Below are 23645 nucleotides of genomic sequence, written 5' to 3'. Positions count from 1 at the left end.
CAGGAGGATTTAGAAGAATCCTGGAGTCTTTCTACTGATGGGATTTATTCAGACATGGAGGGAAATGTTTTACTCGCTCCAACCTAACAGCTGGCTTCTAACCTTTTCTGATTCTCACCACAAGGAAGATCAGTGTTTTCTTTAACTGTTTGAAACTGATCAAATTGGCAGCACGGGCTCTTTTTATAGCACCTTCATCTGTTGTTGATGATCTGTAGCCATCTTTCTTCTTGAGCCACGTTAGAAAGCACAGCCATGGCGAAAAGAAAAGGTATGAGTATGGACGAACGCAAACGTCTGACTTTGCTCTTCAACGCCTACGACGAGGATAATTCGGGGCAGATCGAAAAAGATGAGTTCTTTACTATTTGTAAGGAGCTCCAAGTGCCGTCCAACGAGGCGGAGAAGATATTCAAACGCCTGGACGTCGACAAAGACGGCACGGTGACCTTAGAGGAGTTCATCAGCGGCTTCAAAGACCAGGACCTGGAGGATAAAGACGACTCCGAATCGGACTACATGAACTCGAAAAGTGGGGGAGAGTTTTCAGACAATGAGGAACTTGTTGTATCCAGGTAAGAGATCAGAAACACATGGAGTGGAGGAAGTTTTACAATGTTGACCAGCCTGAAGGATTTCTGTTGTTTTTAAAGGAAAGTTTTGACTATTGAAATAAGACTGGGGCGGAGTGGAGGAGCTGACCCTGAATTGCATATTACCCCTTTAAGGTGACTTAAAGGGGTCAAATAACAGCGACCTGCTGAGTTGCTCTTCACTTCTAAGTTTGATGCCGTAGTTACTGAAACGTCACCGCAAGAGCAAGAAATGTCTGAGTCAGGGAGTGGTCGGGGTGTCGGATGGGTTGGACACAGCACTTTATTGCATCCAGTGTCTGACGTGACTTACTTAGATTATGTGACTTAGTTATTTTAACCCAGAGTACGATCTTTTCTTTAACGTACCAAGTAGTTTTGGCACCAAACTAGAAAGTTCCACCTGGTTAACAACAGTCCAAAAGTTACAATATTTTGAAGGTGTAACCAAACTATGCTAGGACAGGATGGTTAGGGATTCAGGATTAATGCTTGTAATTGACGGTCCCGAATAGTCTCGAAAATTAGTCTGAATCAGTATAAAACTTTAAAATTTAAATTCCTTTGGTGTCGCAATTCTTATCCCAAGTTTGTCCAAGTGGTGCTGCCGTAGTACACCATCAGATTTGGTCCCCCCTCCCCCGGTGCTGACTCCATGGTTACGGCCGTGATTTGATGAGTTGGGATGGATAATCTGTCTTCTATATGTATCAGTTGATATTGTGACAACATGATGCATTTCATCAATAAACACCCTGAGCAGAGGAAAAGCACATGGGGCTGAACGAGGACCCACAGCTCTTTGTTTGCCCTGATGCCTCTAAGTGGGATAATCCAGCCCTGCTGTTTTCTGTAAGTGAGATAAGTTCAACCGAAAATAAGTATTATTATTATTATTATTATTATTATTATTATTATTATTGTTGTTGTTGTTGTTGTTGTTGTTGTTGTTGTTGTTGTTGTTGTTCAAATTTGCTGTTTCCTTACAGGGGCACTATGTAGTTTTTGGAGAAGAAATTCAAACTCAGAATTTTACTGTTTACATTATTAATGAGGTAATAACACAAACTTGGAATGATGTATTTTTTTAAATTCCATAACTAAATAAATAAGCTGATCTCAGAGGGGAAAAATACAACTGTTTGAAGCTTGAAAGGTGGCAGGGTCCGCCACATATCAGAATTAAGTTAGAGCTGCTTTTATTGTAAAACAACAAATAATACTAAAAAAAAAAAAGAAGAAGAAGAAAGAAAGAAAGAAAGATATGATTAAAATATAGAGAATGACATGAATGGACAAAATATTGAAAAAGGAAACATCATATGAATATGAAACTATTTTGTACTTTGAGGTCAGTTTATTATATATTTTGAATCTCTTCTGAATAAAAGTCTTCCTCAAAACTATATAGTGAACCTTTAAATAATGTATAAATACTTGAAGTAGTTACAGATTAAAGCTGAAAGTTAATGCTGAGCCATGTAATAAAATGTAAAAAGACCTTAAAATAATATAAATAATCAAAAAAAAAATAGAGTCGTTTTAATGTATCTATAGTCTATTCACAGACACAGACTTTATTGTGTGCAAAACATGTGTCTCGGATACAAAAACGTTTTTTCTTTTTTATAAAGCTTCTTCTATGATCTATAAAGTTTATTCAGCTACATCACGGGCTGTTAGTCAGCACAATAAAAGCTCTCCCATTGGCCTGAAGCCCGGACCTCTATTGTTAAAGCTAGAGAGAGAGGAGGGAACACACACACACTCACACACACACACACCTCTGTCTCTCTCTCACACACACACACAAGCACATACACACACACACACCTCTCTCACGCGCACAGGTAGGTGACCGGCGCGTTACCTGAGCCTCTCAGCAGGAGCCTCTCTGTCCGCCCGGCTGATTATTCGCTGCAGCCAACCGGGAAATGATCCGGTGAGGACACAGCACAGGAGCAGAAAGGTCCACGTCGGACTGATAACATCGTCAAAATGGATCAACTCGATGTTTATTCGTTACTTGTTTTTGTAAAAGCGTAACAGCTGTCGACGTGTTTTGGATAAGAGCGCGCGCGTCTGGAAGTTTTGGGAGTTTTACTTTCAAGCGTCCGGAGAATAAAACCTCCGGGACTTCTTTACGGTCTCGGTGTCCAGCCTTCACTCACTGAGACGCCTTCTGTTTGTTTCCCAGCGGACCACCTCGCTCCATCAAGGGCATGAGCGCGGAGGAGCAGGACCGGCTGCGGACCCTCTTCCAGACCTACGACGTGGACAACTCCGGCGAGATCGAGAAGAGCGAGTTCCTCATCATCTGCGGGGAGCTGCAGGTGCCCGAGGCCGAGGCCGAGCGCATCTTCAACCGGCTGGACTTCAACGGCGACGGCACCGTCACCCTGGAGGAGTTCATCAGCGGCTTCCACGACCGCTACGGGGATGTGATGGAGTCGGACGGAGGAGAGGTGTCCGTCGCCTGGGAGAACTTCGAGAGAAAAATGGGCGACCAGGCCAAGTTCATCCCCTGGTGAGAGCGCGCGCGCACACACACACACACACACACACACACACACACACACACACACACACACACACACACACACACACACACACACACCTGTCTGTCCGCTCATCAGTCAGCCGTGAAGGTGTTTTAAAATATGGAAATGTTTCAGGTGATAAGAGTTGTGTTCAACAGCGAGGGCAGTGTGCGTAAAGATCCCAACAGGGAAATAACACACATTGTTCATGACGAGAGGCAGAAGGTGAAGTTATGGCATCAAAAAAATAAAATAAAGTAGTTTAAAAGTGTCCAAATTGCTCCTGTTTGAACTAAAGCAGCCATATTTAGATGAACATGCAAATACTGCGAGAGAAAAGAGAGTGATAGTTGTGTGAGAGTGACTCAGATGTGCGTATATTTGTCTTGAGTGGGTTTGTTGTCCTGAAGGGATCTCGTGACAATCCAAAGATAAAGAAGAAGTTTCCATGTTGACTCAAAGAAAACTTCAACAGTCACAATGTCAAATATCCCCAAGTCATCGCTTCTTAATGAAGAGCATTTTATGAAGTTGGTAGTTCAAGTTTTGAACACTTGATCAAGGCGTTTTTCTTTTGAAATTTTAAAGACCTAAACAATCAACAGAGGAAATAGTAAAACCTCTGAATAATTCACATAATTGTTTGTTGAAGCACTCAATGATTCAAAGAGCCAAACAAGATATTAGTTCCTGTCTAATAATGACATTTGTCACTAATTATCTAACCTGTTCTGAAAGTACAACGATTAATTGACATTTTGGTATTATAATTGATACGTAAAATAGTGAAATAAAAGCAAAAAAGGGGATTTTCTTTATGAAAAGCTGATATATTTTTTATTTCTGTCTTCAAAAACATCCCAGGTCTTGAACTTGTAAGACAAGTTGTGTCTCGAGTCATTTATTTTCTGTCCAGGTCAGTTGTAAGTCACCAAAACACCAACTTGAGTCGGCTCAAGGCCAAGTTACGATGACTGGAGTCCACAGATTTCCACAGTGAGACCCACAGTCTGATGCTGTGTGGCTTTAAGGAGCCATTTATAATAATAATAATTTTAGAGAGTTGATTTAAAAGTAGGTGAAAGCTCTGATCATAACATTCGGCTCTTCAGAGATATTTTGCTGTAACATGTTATTTTAAAAAAAACACTTTGTGAAGGAGTCTCATTATAAACTTATGAGTTCTTGTGATGACTGATTGTCTTCTTTACATTAAAAAGTAATGAAACGATTTTAAATATTTCCATTATAAGACGGATTGTACCAAAGTCCCTGAATATTAGTTCTGAGTTATATTCGAGGATATTAAGAAAACTTGACTTGTGAAAATTGTGGCAAATGTTTGGAAAGTAACTAAAACTTAACTGATGAACTTCTACTGATATAGTAAAATATTCATCATAGCTCAGAATCGTCAGTGTACATCACAAAATAACACTTTATTACATTATGATTCCTAAAAGATTCAGTTAAAAATCAGATAATTACTCTGCAGACCTCACCATGTTCTCATTTGTGTCTTTGTGTTGTGTAAATAAGACGAGTGTGTCAGCGGCTTTATTACAGAAGACAGACGAGTCACTTCTCACGTGTTTCTGGGAGATTTACTGAAGTGGTCCGAGACTAAGCGGACCATAACAGGACCATATTACATCTGGAGAAAAAGCTTCGGAGATCAGAGCGTCTCCTCAAAAAAAAAGTCATAACCTTCACTGAAAATATCCAAATCGCAAGAACTGCAATCAATTTTTTAACAGTAAAACGGTCACAACACAGTGTTTTTAAGATCTTCTGTGGTAACATGTGGTCAAAAAGTGATATTGTGTTTTTCTGTTTGTTTGTTTGTTTGTTTTTTTAACAATTCATGATTATTATGGATGGTTAAATTTTACATCACAGTTTTCATTGTCATTGAAAAACTAGTAAAATCATGATCATGATGTGGTTTTTCTCCTGGTCTCTGCCAAACAAATATGTTTTATTACGTCTGGAGAAAAAGCTTTGTAAGCCAAAGCACCTCTGCAGCGCTACGTCATTTCATTAAAACACTGTTTTGTGACACATTTTACCTTCATGAAACAATTGTGGTTCTTGCAATTTGGATATTGCACTTAAATCTTTATTATTTGGCGATTAATTGTGCAGCCCTACGTATCACATTACATCACTGTCAGGTCGGAATCTCGCAGATTTTTATCGGATTTATTATTTATCAACATTGTTTGAAGGGGGGGAGGTATTTAGGCTTACATGCCGTGTAAATTATTTAAAAAAAAAAAGAAACATATGAAATAATTTTGTTAACATCCAAATAGATTCTCTTCCTTGACAGTTTTACCTTCTATATATCTAAGTTAAGACAGTGTGTAACCTCACTGTTTCTTGCACTTTTGCTCATCTTAAGCCGACTATTATAGGTTCTGTTTCCGCCCATCTCTGTTGGTTGGTTGGTTTGTCAGCAGCATTACACAAAAACTACTTAACAGATTTCCATGAAACTTTGGCGGACGATGGGTCTCAGTCTAGATAAGACCCCATTAAGTTTTGGTGTAGATCCAGGCATTGTTTCTCACTTTCTTTAACACTGTGTACATGGATCTTGATGAAAAAGCATCAGATGTATTAAGGTGGCTGGTATCTGTGAGTGAGTACAGAAGGGGACTGCTGCACTTAGTTTGTTATCGTCTGCAGTGTCATTTCTGCAAGTATTTTCAAGTTTTCAGATCTTTTTAGATCTTTCATGTTTGTAGATCCTCATTGAACATGTCAGCCACAGTACTGCTTTGAGTATTACGTTTCTCTGAGAGTGTCATCACTTTGCATCTTCTCTGTTGAGAGTTAAGGTTCCTCCTGAGTCATGTCAGCTGTAGCTCAGATTTACAGTTTGGTGTTTAATTCTTTTATGATTAAACAACAGCTCAGCAGGTTTACAGGATGTATAGAGACGTATTTTAGCGCGTTGAGCAGCAACAAGCTTGTGTTCATTTTCTCTCCCATATGTCACGTTTTATGGCAACTCTGAAGGGACAAACTACTTTTTTGCGGCCTCTGATGGGAGGTCTTTAAAATCACGATGTTAGAATGGTGCTGTAAAGGACACGTTCGTTGAGGACTCAGCAATTGGTGATGGACAATGGCATCATCTTTCTGCTCAGTGTGTGTGTTTGTGTGTGTGTGTGTGTGTGTGTGTGTGTGTGTGTGTGTGCGTCCCCTGGCCTGACATAAGACTCGTCCTCGTGCTGCTGTTCTGTGGCGTTGAGACATTGATTGCCACAGCGGTGCCGTCGTCTAAATACACCCTGTTATCTTCAGCAGTCGCAGTCGGTGTTACAGCAGTCAGCTGAGGGAAAGTAGAGCACACAGCTCGCTTCAGACAAGTGTCTGTATTTTTTCTGGGATTGAAAGGAAAGTGTTGTGTAAATTTGAGACATCGAGAGCAGAAAATCGATGAGCGTCCTCTTGGTGATGGTATAGCTGAGTGAGGCTGATGCCCTCAGACTCTCAGCTGACTGGGACAGTCCAGAGAAGATAAGATGTCCTCTACGCGTTCCTCATTTGTTTTTGGCTTGAAATGTTTTGGAAATACGGCTGTTCTGTCGCTTCCTTACCAAGAAGTTTCAGTCCGGGCATTTATTTAAGTATTTAAGTATTCTGAAATGTTTTCGAAGTGGTGGGGATATAGCCGAACGAAACATTTGCAGGTCTTGGCGGCTTTTTCTTTTTCCTGTGTACATCAGATCTTAAGGGTTTGACGTGTTTGTAAGATCTTAAAATCACATGAACATGAGTTAGAGCCTAACAACAGTTTCTATGTACAGCTTGTGTGTTTGTGCTCATCTGTGTGTGTTTCTTTGACGCTGTATGACAGAGCGGCCAGCTGTGTGTCACTCTGAGTTATCGACAGACACGCAGCAGTGTCTATATGCTTTAGCGTTACGGCCAGTCCGCCCTGTCGGGAGGCAAACACATACATTCACTGACATATGACCCACTTTTACCGTCGCGCTGTTACACAAAGATATCTTCTCAGTGTAATTACACTGACTTCAGACATGCACGCGATAGACTGTGATTAGGTTTCTGTTTTGTTTTGTTTTGGGAACTTTGTAGTAAAACAATGTGACATATAAGGTTAAACAAAATTGCAATTAATAAGTATTTTGGTCTTTGAATGCCAAAAAAAAATCACAGATAATCAAACCTAATCCCCAAAAAAAAATGATGACAACAACATGGTTGCATTTATTTTTAAATGTCTTGCGTGCAACACCTTAATCCATATTAAAACAGCAAATTGTTGTTTTCAGAGTCAGACTAGTTGTTTTCCCCGTGTATCCAGTCTTTGTCTTAAGCTAAGCGAACCTGCTGCTATCTGTATTGAAAGGACATTCATGAGTGATGTCAGTCTTCTTGTCTGCTCAAATTGTTCCTTTAACCCTAAAATAATTACCATCCAATATTCTACAGTTGTTGTTTTTCACTTTCCAATTTGTTCGACACTCAGATACTAAAACTAACATCGCCTGCAATCCACCTATCATACATTACAGAGCTGACATAGCAGAATGTTTTTGCTGCCACTTGTCTTTTCCTTGTTTTGTCCTCCAGCACTGACCAAGCAGCCACGTTGTACCAGAACATCAGTCTGACTGAGCCCAGACTGATACCTCAGCTGGAGAAAGTTATCATGAGCTTCGCCAAAGAGATCAAACAGCAGAACTCAGAGATGGAGAACCTGGCCCTCGCCATCAAACGGTGGGAAACACACACGGATATAAACACTTGTTGAGATGTGCCTGTTGCTCTCGAGACATCTTTATGAATACTACAGAGGCATGGATGGAGATGGAGATGGTTTTAGCACAAGAGCCCATCAGCAGAGCTACAAGCTGATTTATTGGAAACCTTATGTGATGAATTGGATGAGCTGGTACGCAGTAGAACGGATGTGTTTGCATCGCAGTGAAATGACCCTGTTTCTGTCTTGCAGAGCGCAGGACCAGGCATCGATGCAGCTCAGTGAAATGGAGGAGGAGATGGACCAACGCATCCACGCTGCTGAGAGAAAAACGAGGGAGCAGGTGGGCTAAACACAAAAACACAACTTTTGGATCTTAACATTCCCGCTTCACTGTTCCTCTGGAGATTTGTGTCATCGCAGCGATATGCAGGGCGCGTTTGTTCAGCTCTTCCCTCATGTCAAACAAACGAACCCAGCTGAATATCAGATTACTGATGAACTCAGACACGCCTGATGGTCAGATGGATTTCACAACTCTGTCTGTATAAATATGAAACAGGAGTTACACTGTTTTATCCTCCTGTGTTTGGAATGATAAGGATGGCTGACGTGTGGATAAAAATGATAATATTCAAAGGAATCTGGATGATTTGAAAGTTTGTAGTTTTGAACCTGTTCGAGTTTCCCCTCCTGTTGTCTTCACATTCTGTATACGCCCCAGAAATGACCCACCCTCACTGAGGATCTTGAGATTTTAAATGCCAAATCTATTTTGCATGAAGAAACAACCCATCATGCTTTAGAAACTGTGTGAATATCAGAGTTTTCCCTTTTCACACTGCAGACAGACATTCTGCATTCATTCAGTGGATGCCACTTTTAATTTCAACACAGCTGTCATATGTTTCTTTACTTGAGTAGGTTTTTAGTAATATTATTATTTCTTAAGGCACTGCAAAGGTGGTAAACAATATTTTTAAAAAATGAATGGTACTTGTAAAGCCCAAGAAATCACAAATACACAGAAAGTAGTTTTGAATGTAATTTACTGAAGGCACTTCCGATAAAAGTCAAATGTGAACAACATAAACCAACAAGGCGACCTGAGAGGGCGACCACGACCACTACAGGAGAGCAAGCAGCTTAGCACTGTGTGTGTGTGTGTGTGTGTGTGTGTGTGTGTGTGTGTGTGTGTGTGTGTGTGTGTGTGTGTGTGTGTGTTTTGTAGTCTGTACCTGACTCTGTGACTGTGATTTTAATAGCCGGTTCAAAAATGACCCAAAGACAATCTTTGTACCCAAATGGTGAACAGCTTCCATGGAAATATTAATGATGGCAATATTTCCCATTTTCTAATGTTGGGGCCACTTTAGGAAAAAAAAAGTTGAACAACATTTAGAGTGTTTTCTCTGTTGTTCGGAGAGTATGGGAGAGTTAAGAGTCAAGCTTGTTGTAAATGTTGATAACAATATTTAGTTCTATGACATAAAATGAAAAGTGAAAAAGACTCAGAGACAGAACAGGACACCAGCTGGAACAGGCTTCAGATTTCCTTCAGTTGTATTCATTTATTTTTATCTGTGTTCCCGGGGTTTTCCTTGAAACCTGCCTGGGAACATAAACTCTGTCTTATCACTGTGTGTGTTTATGAACTTATGTAAGTGTACTTCACTGACTCAACCCAGGAGCCGCTGTTTGCTGTGCATAAGAAAAGCACACAAAATTAGAGGCCACTCACCTGTAATCTCTCACACTGTAATCCATGTGCACAGACCTGCTCTGACACTTTTAAGGGAAGTTTTTATTTTTGGAAACTGCAGAGAGACAGTTTGCTGATAACACTTTTCAATTCAGCGACCTCCTTCCATGATTCAAAAGCTGCCCTGAAGTAGCACTTTAAGGTGTCACAGTAATTACACAACTGTAAACTGAGCAAACACACACCGTTATCTCATTCCAACTCATTATTTGATGTTGGTCTTGTATTTCTTGTGTGTCTGTGCTTGTGCAGGAGACGAAGCGAGCAGAGGCTGCACTGAATGAGTTACGGAGAAGTTACGAAACTGACGTGTGTGAGCTGCAGTGTAAGATCCAGAGGATGAAGTTGGTAAATGTTTCACTCCATTTTCACTATAACACGACATCAACACTGTAGGTCAATACAGACTCCTGTGTTCATATCTACCACCCGCTAACTTCACATGTGGATTCTGCTCAGTTATGTATTTTTGTCATATCTGCCCTCTTTTTCTTTATCATATACAATACATACAACAATTTCATACAGGGGATAAGGTAGGAAAAAGAAAACATCTATAGATGGATGGTATTAAATCTCCTGGAATAATCGATTGTGTAAGATTTACAGCACAACCCCTGTCTGCTTTAATGTCTCCATAACGACTAAAAGACTTACTCACCACCCTTTCATCACAATGCTAACCCCTGCTATAGTTGCATGTTTGCACAGAGCAACAATTTAACTGCATTGTTCAGATACCACTGCTTCACTTGCAAGACTGATGGTTGTACACAATAAAACCATGTTCACTTATGTATGAGGAAAGCCTTGACATCCAGTCATCGGGGTCCTAACCAGCTGCGATGCTGAGACAGCAGGCTGTGAGCTATTGTTTCCCCAGTAAACACACTGACCTATCTGGCTGTCACAGCTGCAGTGCCCCTGGGCTGGCAGAGTGGACGACTCATGAGGACGAGTGACACCGTGAGGACTGCCAACAGACCAGGCAGGAGGCAGAAGAGGCCGCTGTGTTTACCAGGGAAACTACAGCTCATAAACTGCTGTATCACCACCACTAGAAAACTTAACACAATATAGCCGCTATGCTTGAATCAAATTAATATCAGTGCAGCCAAAGAAGGAACCAATCAGAGGCAGAGCAAAAAAAGCCGTGGGATCCATAGTAACATTTTCTTTTTTACAACATATAAAATGTGTCTCCTCAGTGAACATGGTTATATCTTTTCTCTGATTTCCAAAGCGCTGTTGATAGAAGTTCATAGAAATGTGTGTGTCCTTGAAAACACCAGAGAGCGAAGAGTTTCCACTATCCAAAAGTTACCATGATTGTGTGAATGTGTGTGTATACACACACACACACACACACACACACACACACACACACACACACACACACACACACACACACAGTATGCACTTTCAACAACAACCATGTGAATACAGTCTGAAGTCAAAAAACCTCCATCCTAAATGTGTGAACCATCAGATAGAAGAGAAGTACAAGAACATCACTGTGAATGACGAGAGCCCGGCTTTAAGGAAGAAGATCAACGAGCTAACATTGGTGAGACTGAATATCCCCATTTTTCTGTCATTTCAGAACATTTGAATGAGGACTGTCTCTCTGCTTGCGGTTCATAACACACTCATATTCCTTCTCTTTACTTCCTCCTGTCTGCAGGATAACCAGCGGTTAAAACAGGACCTAATGAGGTCTCAAACCAAAGTGGCCTGTCTGCACAGTGAGATGGACTCTCTGAAGACAGAGCTGACTGATCAAAGCATCAACTCTGAACAGTAAATTTACTATAGTTTGCTCTCTTTTTTTAATCTTATGCGTACTCCTTGTTGGTGTTTGTATGTCGTCATAAACCCAATCATTTCTTTTTCACTGGGTTCATTATGACTAACGTTGCCTTGAGTTTCAATTGAAAGCAAAGCAAAGCGTATTCAGCCTCAGTACTGAAATGTTTCTGCATCATTCATCAGGTTTTCACAGTGAGAAAAAAAAGTAAAAGGTTGTTGTCGACTTCAGCATGAACTCTGACAGTCAAACTGTAGAGTTACTGATTTGAAGAGCAGGTTTTCTGAAGTGTAATATAAACAAAGGTTTACTGAAACTAAATGGTAGTTGCAAATAACCGTAGGTAAAGTAAAAATAAAAAAATAAAACAATACTATAACAATTTAAATGAACTAAAAACAATATTGCGTACCAAACTAAAGTTAAATAACAATATACAAGGAAAACAGTTTTAGCCATGCAACGTGCGTGAGGAGTACATATCTTTTCTGAGACTGGAATGTCATATTTGAGTCTGAGTCAGTTGTGTTGCATTTGTATATAATGATGCTGTACTCTAATAATACTGTTCTAAAAATGAAGACTCAAACTGAATGAAACTAAACTGGATTGAAAACAAAAACAGGAAAACTACTATTACTACTCTGATGTGCACTTGAGAATACTAAGTATTTGCTCCCTGTACTCAATATCATGTAGCGTCAAATCCTTTTAATTAAAAGTATGTTACTTTATGACTCGGGCCTCGGTCTGCTTATCAAACCTCACTGTTGTGAAGTTTAGCTGCAGAGACATACAGAGCGCCAGAGGTCCCGCCTCCTCCTGATGATCCCGGGGGTGTTTTCTTTTTGTCACAGCTGAAACAGGATATCCTGGAGAGACTTCACACACACACACACACAATTACTAATTCAGGAGAGTCGCTTAGCAACAGAAGCAACAGCAGGATAACTCTGACTATCTCAGTGTTTACATTGTTGTTTCTGTATCACCTCCTGTGAGTCATGAAAGAGATGTGATGACAGAGTGGATCAGCTGATTAGCTGCTGTGAAAAGTTCTCTGCTTTGACTGAAGTTTTTGTAAATAATGACAACAATTGTTGTTTTTGCAGAGACGAGGAGCTCATGAAGCAGTTCAATGATGAGAGAGACGTGTTGGAGAGCCAGATTGAGATTCTGCAGTAAGTCAGACAGTATCACACACTAACTGTCACGGATAGAAATCGCACTGTACCCAGATGTCATGTCATTAAAACAACTGTTGCTGTGTGTGTGTGGACAGGGTAGCCAACAGGAAGCTCCATGACACCAACGATGGCTTGAGGGCCGCTCTGGAGCGGATCACCAGGGTAAAACTGCAAAGTTAATAGAAGATTAATCAAGATTCAAAACTGGTATACTTTCCAAACTGTGAAAGGCCAAAGGTTTCTCAATGCGTTGGGTTTGGTGGAGCTGTTCTGATGCTAAATTATATAAAAACTGAGTTTACTTTTGGGTCATTTGACTGAATACATTAAAGTTGAGTCCAGCAGGCTTCAGCATTAAATCTGATTACTCAGGTTTGCAGCTCTCTCAGCTCATTATTCACCCAGTGGCACTGTCAACCTTGAACTTTGAGTAATACAGGTACTTTAACATCTACAGACAGCGAGCCAGATAAAGTTACTTAGCAGCCGTCAGCTGTTAGTTAAATGTGATCGGAGTGATCAAGACCCCGAAGTGGAAGCCACCTGAAGACATTTCCTGTATACGGGTAGTTCAGTTTAGCAAAATATAGGTACAGTAGGTCCCTTTTTTTATAGAAAGGTTGGGAACACCTCAAGCAAAATGTATAAATAGATGCTGGGTCTCTTATTACTCTTGTAGAGCATTTCTCACTGGCATGTACGCAGCACTTTCATCCTGCAGATATAAAGAAAAGTTCAAGAACTGAGTCACTTCATAGTGAAAAACCATCAACACACCAAGTTCTGCAATACTTTGAAGAAATTACATCCATCACCCCCAAGGAAAACTGGGAGACGTCGCAAGACAATGACATCAAGTGGTCAGTAGGGAACAGTAGGGAAAACAGTGAAGCAAAGGGAAAGCATTTTCTGAAGAACTGAAACACATTTTGTGATGTACTGCTTCATAGCTCTTTTGTAATGAAGCTCTCTGTTTGCTCTCTGGCACAACCCTCCTGTATCTTACGGTATTATAGTATAAATAACTTGATGTAGAAGAGTGAGAATTAATCACAACAATGTAGACGATCCAGATGTGAACTGCATGGCTAAAGAGGCCTCTTTCAAGTGATGTTTCAATAAAATCAATGTTTTATTCAGTTGGAAAAAACTGCAATGCCACGTCTGTATTGCAATGAATTGCGGGAAGTACAATCTGTGACATCCGCACCCCAAGCGGACTATGTGGAAGTCTGCGGAAAGTCTGCCTCGGGTCGTACTGAAGGGGGTGAATTGTGGGTTTGGACAGTCATCATCACTCACAGACTTCCTGGGAATGTACCAGGAAAAACTACACTACGGTGAAGTCCTGATGTCATTGCATCTTCTGTCATCTGTCAATGAGCTGATGTCTGTCTGTTCTGTCTCAGTGGATCAGTCCGTGTGATGTACAGTAGATTTCACTGCTCAGAGGATTGAGGATCAGATCAGACCAAAAAGCATGAGACCAGATGAAGGAGGACATACGGCCATTTTTTTATATTCTGTGTACTGTGACATGAAAAATCTTTCTCTGGCATACTAAATAGTATGGTAGAATTAGAACACAGCCATTGTTTGCAAAACATTACACTGAGTTGAGTCGTCTCCACCTGCGCAATGAACTCCAGCTGGACCTTGCAACAAAACAACATCTTTGACTGGGAAAAACAAATGATTTTTGTGCTTGAGATGGGCCTACAACAGCTGCTATAGCTTCTTCCACATCCACTTCCTCTGGCCTTCATTGGGAAATGATGCACTTTTGATGGAAAAGTAGCCCAACAGCTATTGCAATATGTACACCTCAGTCGCATGAAATTGTACATCCTTTCTTTCAGTGACAATAGTGAGGGATCCTTGGAACCCAGACTTTGTCTGCCGTGCAGTCGACTGAATAGCATCTATGCACAAAATCCCTGACCTCTAGAACTGAACACATGATAGACAATAATATGTTTGGGTATTCCAAAGACATGATGGATGGAACACTCAAAATATATAAACTCACAACTCACTTAATATGTTTAATTGTTTAAACACACCGTGAAGATTGGGAATAACACTAAATGCCTTTATTGGCAAGATGTATGCATCTGTGATGTGTCCCTTCTTGGTCGCCAATTTTGTGGCAAAACTGGCAGTAAAAATGCCTACAAACCAGCCTGAACTTGCATAAACATAAAAACAGAAGATATGTACATCTACAGAGAATGCCAATGTCAAGTACTTGGACAATACATTTTTCTTTAGGGGATAATACAACTGAAATGTCCTTTTAAAAGCTCTCAGATCCTCAATGAAATACAATGTTAAAAACCGGAGGTGTATAGGTGCTTGGGTTTAAAGTGGCTCAGCTAAGATAAATCAAAGATAAAACAAAAGTAAACTTGCAGGCATCCAGCTATTTGGAAGGCAAGCAACACTTGCACAATAAGGATGGCCCTGATGCAGGTAGCCTTGTTGACTGGTGACTCAACTGGGCTGAAGAATAAACACTTTGCCTCAACCAGCATGAAAAGGGGCCGCAAAGAAATCTCAATAGAGGCCTAAACAGGACGAGGTCTGCAGTGTGTCAGGGACAGATTCAGAATGAGAGTGAGTCCAACCTGGGTGCCAACCCACCCTCGTTTCTTAAGCCTTCACAAAAGGGCTTCATCACACCCTGATTGGCTGGAAGGGGAACACCACAAGCTGCATCCACTCATTAATCAGGAGTCAGTCTCCCAAACATGTGGACAAAAAGTCTAAACTAAACTGAGCCTCGCTTCTCAAATTTGCCACTGGGCATGAAATCACCCAGGAAAACGAAGGCTGACTCATGGTCCAGTCAGAGTTGCATGCCGGCAGCATTTCTATCTGCTTTCATGTCTCCATCATATACTACATTATGGTGGCCCTGAGGGTACAAAACAACAACACCTCAGAAAAAAAATATATATTTTGCACACCAGTGGATCAATAAGTATGCAGAAAACCAACAAATCAAGACCAGAACTCCTAGACTGTTCACCTCATGTGCAATCAAGACTGACATCCATTACAATGATTCAACTTAATCAAAAAACTCACATTTTGTCTTGTGTTGTTGTGAACTGTAACTGTCTTTGCGACAGCAGCGTCACCAGTAATACTGCTTGAAAATGCTCTGGAAGGAGCAAGAAAGGAGTCTGTTTACACGTTTACAGTGTGTGCCCTCAGTGAAAACCACCTTTGTCCTGAGAAACAGATGTAGGCTTTTATTTAATACACGCAAATGTTACCTTAATCAACTAAGGACTATTTGAAGCCTTTGACTTGGCTCTAATTTAGGCCAATACTGAGATTGCTTGATGTTCGTATTGGCCTAAATTAGAGCCAAGTCAAAGGCTTCATATAGTCCATTATGTACCATTATGTCAAATTAGAAAACGTTCAAGTTTTTTTGTTTTGCTGAAAACTGCATCTTGTCTGACAATGTTCAGCAAAACATTTTTTTCAGTTTCAGGAATTCAGCCATTAAAAAAAACACAGGCAGTTAACCCAAACAATTTGAAACAGATTTTTATTTTTAATTGTGTGTGTTACAGTCTGGTACCACGGGCTCACCGGGAGAGATGAAGGACAGAAACAGAAGTAAAAGCATCTGCTACTCATCACCTCTTGCATTCATGGATAGGTAAGACCCACAAACACACGTTATCATTGAGCACTTTATTTTCAGTCTCAAACAGACCAGAAGTTTCAAGTTAATCAGAAGATTTAAAAGGATTAACTGGTTAGAGGCTTTTGGGTGGGGGGGGATGTCAGACCAGGATTATCAGATTTTTAAGGGATTTAGTTTAAGTACACAGTGACAAACATAAAATCTAGATACTTTTTCTTGGAAGAAAACATAACTTTTTGAGTAACATGGTAGTGGAGTAAATGTTCAATGTGCCTTGAGATATTTTAGTTAAAGGACATGATTCTATGATGACACTCGAGTTATGGATCTTCGTCATGTGGCTGAACCGACTCTGTGTGTCGTGTCACTGATTATTTCCTGACCTCTTCCTCAGGTTCCAGAATTTGGAGGGAGGATTACCCACGTTCGTCCGCCGGCCCAGCATTGACACGCTGGCCCTGGCCATGTGCGACCCGGGCCTGAAGCGCAGAGACAGCAGCGAGTGCGAGGTGGACAGCCTGCCCGAGTTCTACATGGACAGCGGCCTGTCGACTCTCAGAGGTTCACATGAAGGCTACGACTCAGAGCAGGAGGTCAAAGGTCAAGAGGAGGAGGAAGAGGAACAGAGGGGGAAGAAGGAAGGCAAGCAGGTCAACAATGATAGCATGATGGAAGGAAACTCTGACACTGAGGTGAGAAACAAGGTCATACTATGTTTTGCAGCTATAACTTGTTCATCTAAATTTTGCACGCCAATATCAGCAACTAGCACTAAACCATTGACTTCATATGGACTCTACTGGTTTCAAAGTCTGATTAGATGTAAGCTTATGGGAAATTGACCCTACTTCTGATTGTATTCATAACTTTAGTAAACATGAAACGGCTGATCGAGTGTTATTTGCTTTGGTATGGTTAAGTTCTTCTTCTTTCAACAAGTTGCTCATGTTCACAGCCATACAGATTGAATGTTATAAAGAAGTTGTTTTTTTTTTCCTTTGGTGTTATAATGTCTTGTTACGTGTGTGTGTGCACATCACAGCAAACTGAGACACAGGACGGTGAATCAGCGTTTGGATCAGACAGCAGCTCAGTTTTGGACTGGAAGCCATCTGAAGCCATTCTGTCCCAAACTACAAGAAAGGCCATCAGTGCTCAGGTAAGAGAGAGACGGATGTATCTGATGGAATGAACTGTTGAACAAGTGTGATGTGTACATGTTTACCGTCTTTATTTAGCATGATATCATGCTAGGAGAATTAAACCATTGACCACAATTTTTATATAAGCTTATGAGAAAATGACCCTACTGCCTTCTATTTGATTTCGTACCTCAGTTAACAGTTTCCTAAAAAGTTCATGGTCTCAATTTCCAGCTGTCAACTACTTGCTCATGTTCAAAGCTACCGTACTGGTTGTAATGTCAGAAGGGAAAACATCTGAATTCTGGTTTCCGAGTCGATTTTTGTTTTAACGTCGCTACATGTCTGCTTCATCACAGCCAGCTGGGACACAGGATGGTGATTCATCATTTGGGTCAGACGGCAGCAGCTCAGTGTTGGACTGGAAGCCATCTGAACCCATCAGTATGCCGACACCGGCTGCCCCAACAAGAAGGAAACCCCTCAGTGCCATCAGTGTTCAGGTGAGAGAGAGACAGTCGATCTAATGGAAGGAAACTTCCTTTTGACATCATGGTCATTAAAAGATCACTCCAAATGATCTCAGTGGTTCTTAGGCTATTTGTGCAGCACTACCAGCAACTCTGCCACCAGAAACTGCTAAATCCTACACACTGGACCTTTAACATTTCTTGAACTGCACTGAGACATACATCTCCTCATCTCAGAATATATTGAACATGAAGTAAATGTGTTGAATGCAAAATACGGTCAGGTTATCAGTGCTGAGTGCCTCACTCTCCTCAGTCTCCTCTTCACCGTGACTGTCCGTCCCCTCTTCAGAAGGAGGACAGAGTTGACTTGGGCTACATGACATCAGAGAAGGCCTACAGGATCGTGTTAGCTGGAGATGCTAATGTGGGAAAGTCCAGTTTCCTGCTGCGTCTCTGCAAGAACGAGTTCACGTTTAACTCCAGCTCTACACTGGGTGAGCACTCAAGCCAACTCTTTGTCAATCATTAGTTAGCATAACAAGCTCCACAGTCTCGTTCCTTCCTCTTCAACTTGTCAAATTCAGGCAAAAAGCTGTTTAGAGGAAGTGTCAGCCGATAATGATTAATGTCTATGGATATTCTATTAATCTGATCAGGTACTAACTAATATTCACCTGTCAAATATATGTCTACCTCTTCAGTACTGTGACATGTTGGCTGGCTCCCTTTTGTTTATTCAGGAGTGGATTTCCACATGAAGACACTAATCGTGGATGGAGAACCTGTTTTACTACAACTGTGGGACACGGCAGGACAAGAGAGGTGTGTGCTGGTGTTTGAAGGTGTAAATGTTTGAAGAGGGAGATTAACTTTCAAGTGGTGTGAAAGTGTTTTTCTAGTATGTATGGAGGCACTGAGAGGCCAGTAAACCAATCAAAAGTAATGGTCAATTTTTTATTTTTTTCTTTATTTTTAAAAGCAGACAGAAAAAAGTAGGGTGAATTTTATTTAAATGTTTTCCCAGAATCACTTTTCTATTTAATTGTTTTGTTATTTCATTTCTGCAAACAGGTGGGAAAAAACAAACAGACAAAAAAACTTATCAGGATATTTTTTATTTATTTATTTATTTTGTTATTTTGTTATTCTGGACTCAGAATAGGACTAAAGCATCATTTTTTTCTTCCTGGTGAGTTTTAATTTCTCCGAGCGCTCTTAATCACCGGTGTTTTTCACCTGTTTTTAAAAATGAAACAATTTTATTTTTATTTTTTCTAATTGACAATGGATACCTTTTTTTTCTTTTTTTTTTACTGGTCTTTCAGAACTATATGTCTGTTGTTTTGAACTAATAACTCAGACATAAACAAATCTTATTACTTTATATGTGGTGTTAAATAGTAAAATAAGCCGTGAGGGAGAAAATAAGGCTGTTAGAGTATACATCTGTGTATCTTCAACTATTTTTCTCCTCTCAGGTTTCGCAGCATTGCAAAGTCTTATTTCCGGCGGGCGGACGGTGTGTTGCTGCTGTACGACGTCACCTGTGAGCAGAGCTTCCTTAACGTGAGAGAGTGGGTGGACGTGATCGAGGTAAAGCTCCACTGATAAAATAAAGTTACTGACTCACACTGGTTGCAACACAGCAGTTAGCTAAATTTACGATGAAGGTTAAATCTGTCTACAGTTCTGTCATTTGTATCGTCACAATGTGCGTCATTATGTCAGTATTATTCGTGTTGTCACATGTACATTTGATAAACAACCCGAGTGATCTTGTGTCTCTTTTTTCTACATGCAGCAGATAAGTAAGTGTTGGATGTGCACTGAATTGGTTGTGTTAAGCTGTGAAACTGTGACATAATGCATGCAGTATGTGACTGTAACTTTTCGTCAAGTGTTATCTTAAGTACAGTTCAGTCTGTGCTTGTAGTTTATTGTACGTTTTGTGCTACTTTCTACTTTTAATTCACCATATCCGCAGGTAAATACTGTACTTTCATTTTTCTTTCTTTTTACATTTACAATATCAGTTTTATTACTTCAGACTTTGATTATTAATACAAAAATATAAATTAGCAGACTCTAAATACACGTATAAACAGCTGCAGCACATGTATTTATAATCCAGGAAGGTCTGAAGCATTCTGGCTGTATAACCATTACTTCTGTACTTTTACTTCAGTAAGAGTTTGAATTTTAATTAATCTTACTTTTACACTTTTCCTCATTTTATTTCTGTAATCACCGTGATTCAAAGTATATACCACAACAGCACAGTTAATAAGAAACTCTGTTACTTGGCTTTTTGTGTAATTTGTTAATTAATTATCTTACTAGATTTTTTAGTTAAAACATTTTTTTGCATGGCAGGATGTGTCCCAGGAGGATATTCCCATCATGCTCGTGGGTAATAAGTGTGATCGCAGACAAGAGAAAGTGAGCAGCGTTCCCACCAGCTATGGCCAAAAACTAGCCATGGTAAGGACAAATAAACACTTAACTTACTTTATCCCAAAATCAAGACTTTACCCTTGCCCTCGTCCTCCGTTCATGACTAACAGATTAAAAATGATATTGATTAATGATTTTTTTCTTCCAACAGACATACAACACTCTGTTCTGTGAAACTAGTGCCAAAGACGGCTGCAACATCGTGGAGGCTGTGCTGCACCTGGCCAGGTGAGACTCAACTGCTGCAGTCAGATAAATTATCTTCAGGAGAAGCTGAAGTTGTGTTTTACCTCAAGGCTGCGTTTCATTCAGTTTCGGCCTGTCCAGGGCTCAGGCATCGTGTATGCAGGTTAACTGGTGTGAATTATTGGGACATTTTAACAAATTTGAACAAAATCACAACAATTTTAAATGTCAGCTGAGTGTACGGTCTATTAGCGGTGCCAAATAGGTGATGGTACCATGTCAGAGGGAAAATAAGGGTTGATTTCTGTATATTGCAAGTTCAAGTATGAAAAGCAAATAACTCTGTATGTCAGGCTCCTGAGTGTGACCTCTGCTGCCCTCTGTCGGGTTAAATGAAACCTTGTGGAGTTTTCTTATCAGGAGTGATTCTAAACAAGCATTTGCTCTTAACGACTGTTTAAATAAAGGCCAGATAGAAATAAAGTACAAAAACAAAAGTTACTTATTGGATTGTTTTCAACTTGACTGATAACTCTGCAGAGTCCAAAATGTAAAAAAATAGTGAAAAGATAAGTGTCACGTCCTGTTTTTATCCTACAAAACAATCTACTCTAATTCATATTTGTTTACAGCCTTCATAGGAAAGAAATGCGTACATGTATTTATGTTGACGAAACTGACGAGATGTAAATAATCATGTAATGCAAGTTTCTCTGGTTCCAACTGTTCTTTCCTCTCTCCACAGGGAGGTTAAGAAACAGGCTGCTTATGATGAAAAAACCCACCACCAGAAGTTGACCAGCTTAGATGCTCCCAGGAAGAAACCAACCCACTACTGCTGCAACTGATCATGTTCGTCAGACAGATGTGGAGGCTTTATTTGGATTCTGCACAGGTGGAAAAAGGACAGACCCTTCATCTCAATTCTCAGTTTTCTACATCCTCCACTCCTTTCCCCGTCTCCTCTCCTCACATTTTAGTCCCTCCCGCAAGCAGAGAGGATGCCCAAAAAAAAAAAAAAAAAACTTCAGCAAAGTATACTCCTGTGCACCGCTGATTGCAGCTCCTCCAAAAAGGAATTGAGACATCCTTCAATATGGTGCGCCGAGATCAATTTCTGGGTCACAACTGGGAGGATGGAGGAGTGTGAGGAGAGACCAGAGTCTCTGCAGCAACAGGAACAAAACATCATCGTGAATAACACGTGGATTCAGTGAGCTGAATATCTAAAACTTCACATCAGCTCAGATTGTTTTGTGTTATTTCAGGTGATTTTAAAAGTGAAGTATGAGCTGCATTTCAGCTGCAGCTTGACGTGTTTCCTCCCCATATGTATGAATTTAAGAAAGCCTGTAAAAGTTATGTTCATATTTTATTATCATGCTATTTCACATATTTGCCTGACACATATATGTGAAGATACTCCTGAGGGGAGAGAGGTGAAAGTGAAGTTTAATGTGAGAAGGAGGTGAGAGTGAAGCCAGGTGTATGATGATGTTTTTAAAGTGACATTTGAAGGTGACGCCGACATTACTGGCATGTGATAAAGGACAGAAAGTTTATTGTCGTAGTGAGAAAATAAGACAAGTGGATTCTTATCTGGTTGTTATAACATAAACCTCGGAGCTCAGTTATCATTAGTGTAACTGCAGGTTTGCATGTCAGTGGCCTGAAAGGAAACAGAAGTCTGCGAAGCATCGAGAGCTGAACTTTTAATTGCAATCCAGCTGCAGGGATTGTTCAACACGCCGACGCTGAGAATAACGTCGGAAGTCAAAGCAAGAAGTTCTCAGCCTGGTCTTTGTTCCTGCACGATGAACTCTGGTGTGATTGTACTTTATGCTAATGTCACAACCCACCATCTTACATTAATTTACCCTACAGTGTTACTCTTTCTTTTCATTTGTCTTCCCACTGAGGACGACTTTGTGTTAGAGAATTTATATTTTTGGAGCTGAACATGTAACGCGTCACCTTTTGATTTGCACAAATGCTTTAAAAACACCCACCGTTGTTTCATTATCTGGTACGAGTGATGAAAAAGTAAGTAAGCAGAAAGCAGGAGTCCTCATCTTTATCACACAGAGACGCGTCTGTAAGTCTGTTTAGAGTGTACATGTGACCTTGAGTATGTCTTATTATTGTTCCCTAATAATGACTTCATATTATCCATTCTGACAGACAGTGTATAAAGGTGTCAGGATGCTTCAAATGAAAAGGCTTTTGGGATTCTTGCTTCTCCTTTTTTTTGTCATTTCACGGCACACGTTAAACAACTACAGAGGTCTGAGAATCGGTCGCTCACCACCGCGTTTTGTTACGTTTCCCCAGAAAAACAAAACCTGAAGAACAGGGGGAGAGTTGCAGGTTTGGAAACTAACAAAAAGGGTAAAAGCAAACTGGTCCCTGGGTGTCTAAAAGGTGGGGGTGGAAATAAACTCACAGCTACTGCCTGATTCTATCAAAATGATAGATGAACAAAAAACATTGGACCCAAAAACTAAAGGTAATGTGGGAGGAAACAAAAAGATTTTTTTTTTCCCCAAACAGAAAACACAGCGAGCCAACTGATGGTGTCGACTCCCTGAAGACACACAACCAACCCGAGCAGCAGAACTGCAGCACTCTTATATAAAGTCCCAGCTGACTGAATGCAGCCAGCTGAGGGAGAGAACATCACAGGTGCAGCCAATAGATCCTGATAACCTGTGACTCAGATCTTGAGACCTCGGGGAATCTCTGATCTGCCCTTAACACTCGCCACAACTCAGAAATATCAATAAAACATCAATCAAGGTGACAAAATGTTTATTAATTCTCTGCAGGAAGTGAACAAAAACCTGATGGACGATTAGGAATTGGTGTGAATGGTGTGTGAATGCCAAAAAAACATCACAAGACTGGTGTCATCTGGGTAAAATATGACATCATTACTGGGAAATTAGTTCAGGATTTTGATACAAACATTCATCACAGTCCATGAGGGCGAGTAGTTTGACCAGCTGCAGGAAATTCTGCTAAAGTCACTCAGAAACCGCAACAACAAGAAAGTCCTAAAAGATTGTTACAGACGTCCTGTTGTGCAGAAATTCCTGATAC

At 40.4% G+C, this 23645-nt stretch overlaps 1 protein-coding gene across 5 annotated transcripts; it reads left to right on the top strand.

The window, feature by feature from the left end:
- The first annotated feature begins 155 nt into the window (after positions 1 to 155).
- Positions 156 to 23074, top strand: rasef (RAS and EF-hand domain containing). 5 transcript variants are annotated; one of them, XM_037099148.1, is made up of 19 exons: positions 156 to 575; positions 2791 to 3120; positions 7742 to 7888; positions 8124 to 8214; positions 9886 to 9981; positions 11123 to 11200; positions 11318 to 11433; positions 12553 to 12621; positions 12723 to 12789; positions 16215 to 16303; positions 16686 to 16983; positions 17334 to 17450; positions 17793 to 17936; positions 18256 to 18400; positions 18647 to 18728; positions 19385 to 19499; positions 20280 to 20387; positions 20512 to 20588; positions 21292 to 23074. In XM_037099148.1, exons 1-19 carry the CDS (start codon positions 256 to 258, stop codon positions 21392 to 21394), a joined length of 2592 nt encoding a protein of 863 aa, XP_036955043.1. In that variant the 5' UTR covers positions 156 to 255; the 3' UTR covers positions 21395 to 23074. The 5 variants fall into 5 exon arrangements, with proteins under 5 accessions (XP_036955043.1, XP_036955038.1, XP_036955040.1 ...); XM_037099143.1 differs by lacking the exon at positions 156 to 575 and adding an exon at positions 669 to 1445 and having other exon boundaries at positions 18220 to 18400; XM_037099145.1 differs by lacking the exon at positions 156 to 575 and adding an exon at positions 670 to 1445.
- The last annotated feature ends 571 nt before the right edge of the window (positions 23075 to 23645 follow it).

This window comes from Acanthopagrus latus, chromosome 5 (assembly GCF_904848185.1).
Source record: "Acanthopagrus latus isolate v.2019 chromosome 5, fAcaLat1.1, whole genome shotgun sequence".
Classification (NCBI taxonomy): domain Eukaryota; kingdom Metazoa; phylum Chordata; class Actinopteri; order Spariformes; family Sparidae; genus Acanthopagrus; species Acanthopagrus latus.
The sequence above is the reverse complement of the archived record's forward strand: the minus strand, read 5'-3'. Positions and strand labels throughout refer to the sequence as shown.

Coding starts and splice junctions, on each gene's coding strand:
- rasef (XM_037099148.1), top strand. CDS start 256: ATGGCGAAAAGAAAAGGTATGAGTATGGACGAACGCAAACGTCTGACT. Junction 7,889..8,123: donor CTGGCCCTCGCCATCAAACG/GTGGGAAACACA, acceptor TCTGTCTTGCAG/AGCGCAGGACCAGGCATCGA. Junction 20,589..21,291: donor GCTGTGCTGCACCTGGCCAG/GTGAGACTCAAC, acceptor CTCTCTCCACAG/GGAGGTTAAGAAACAGGCTG.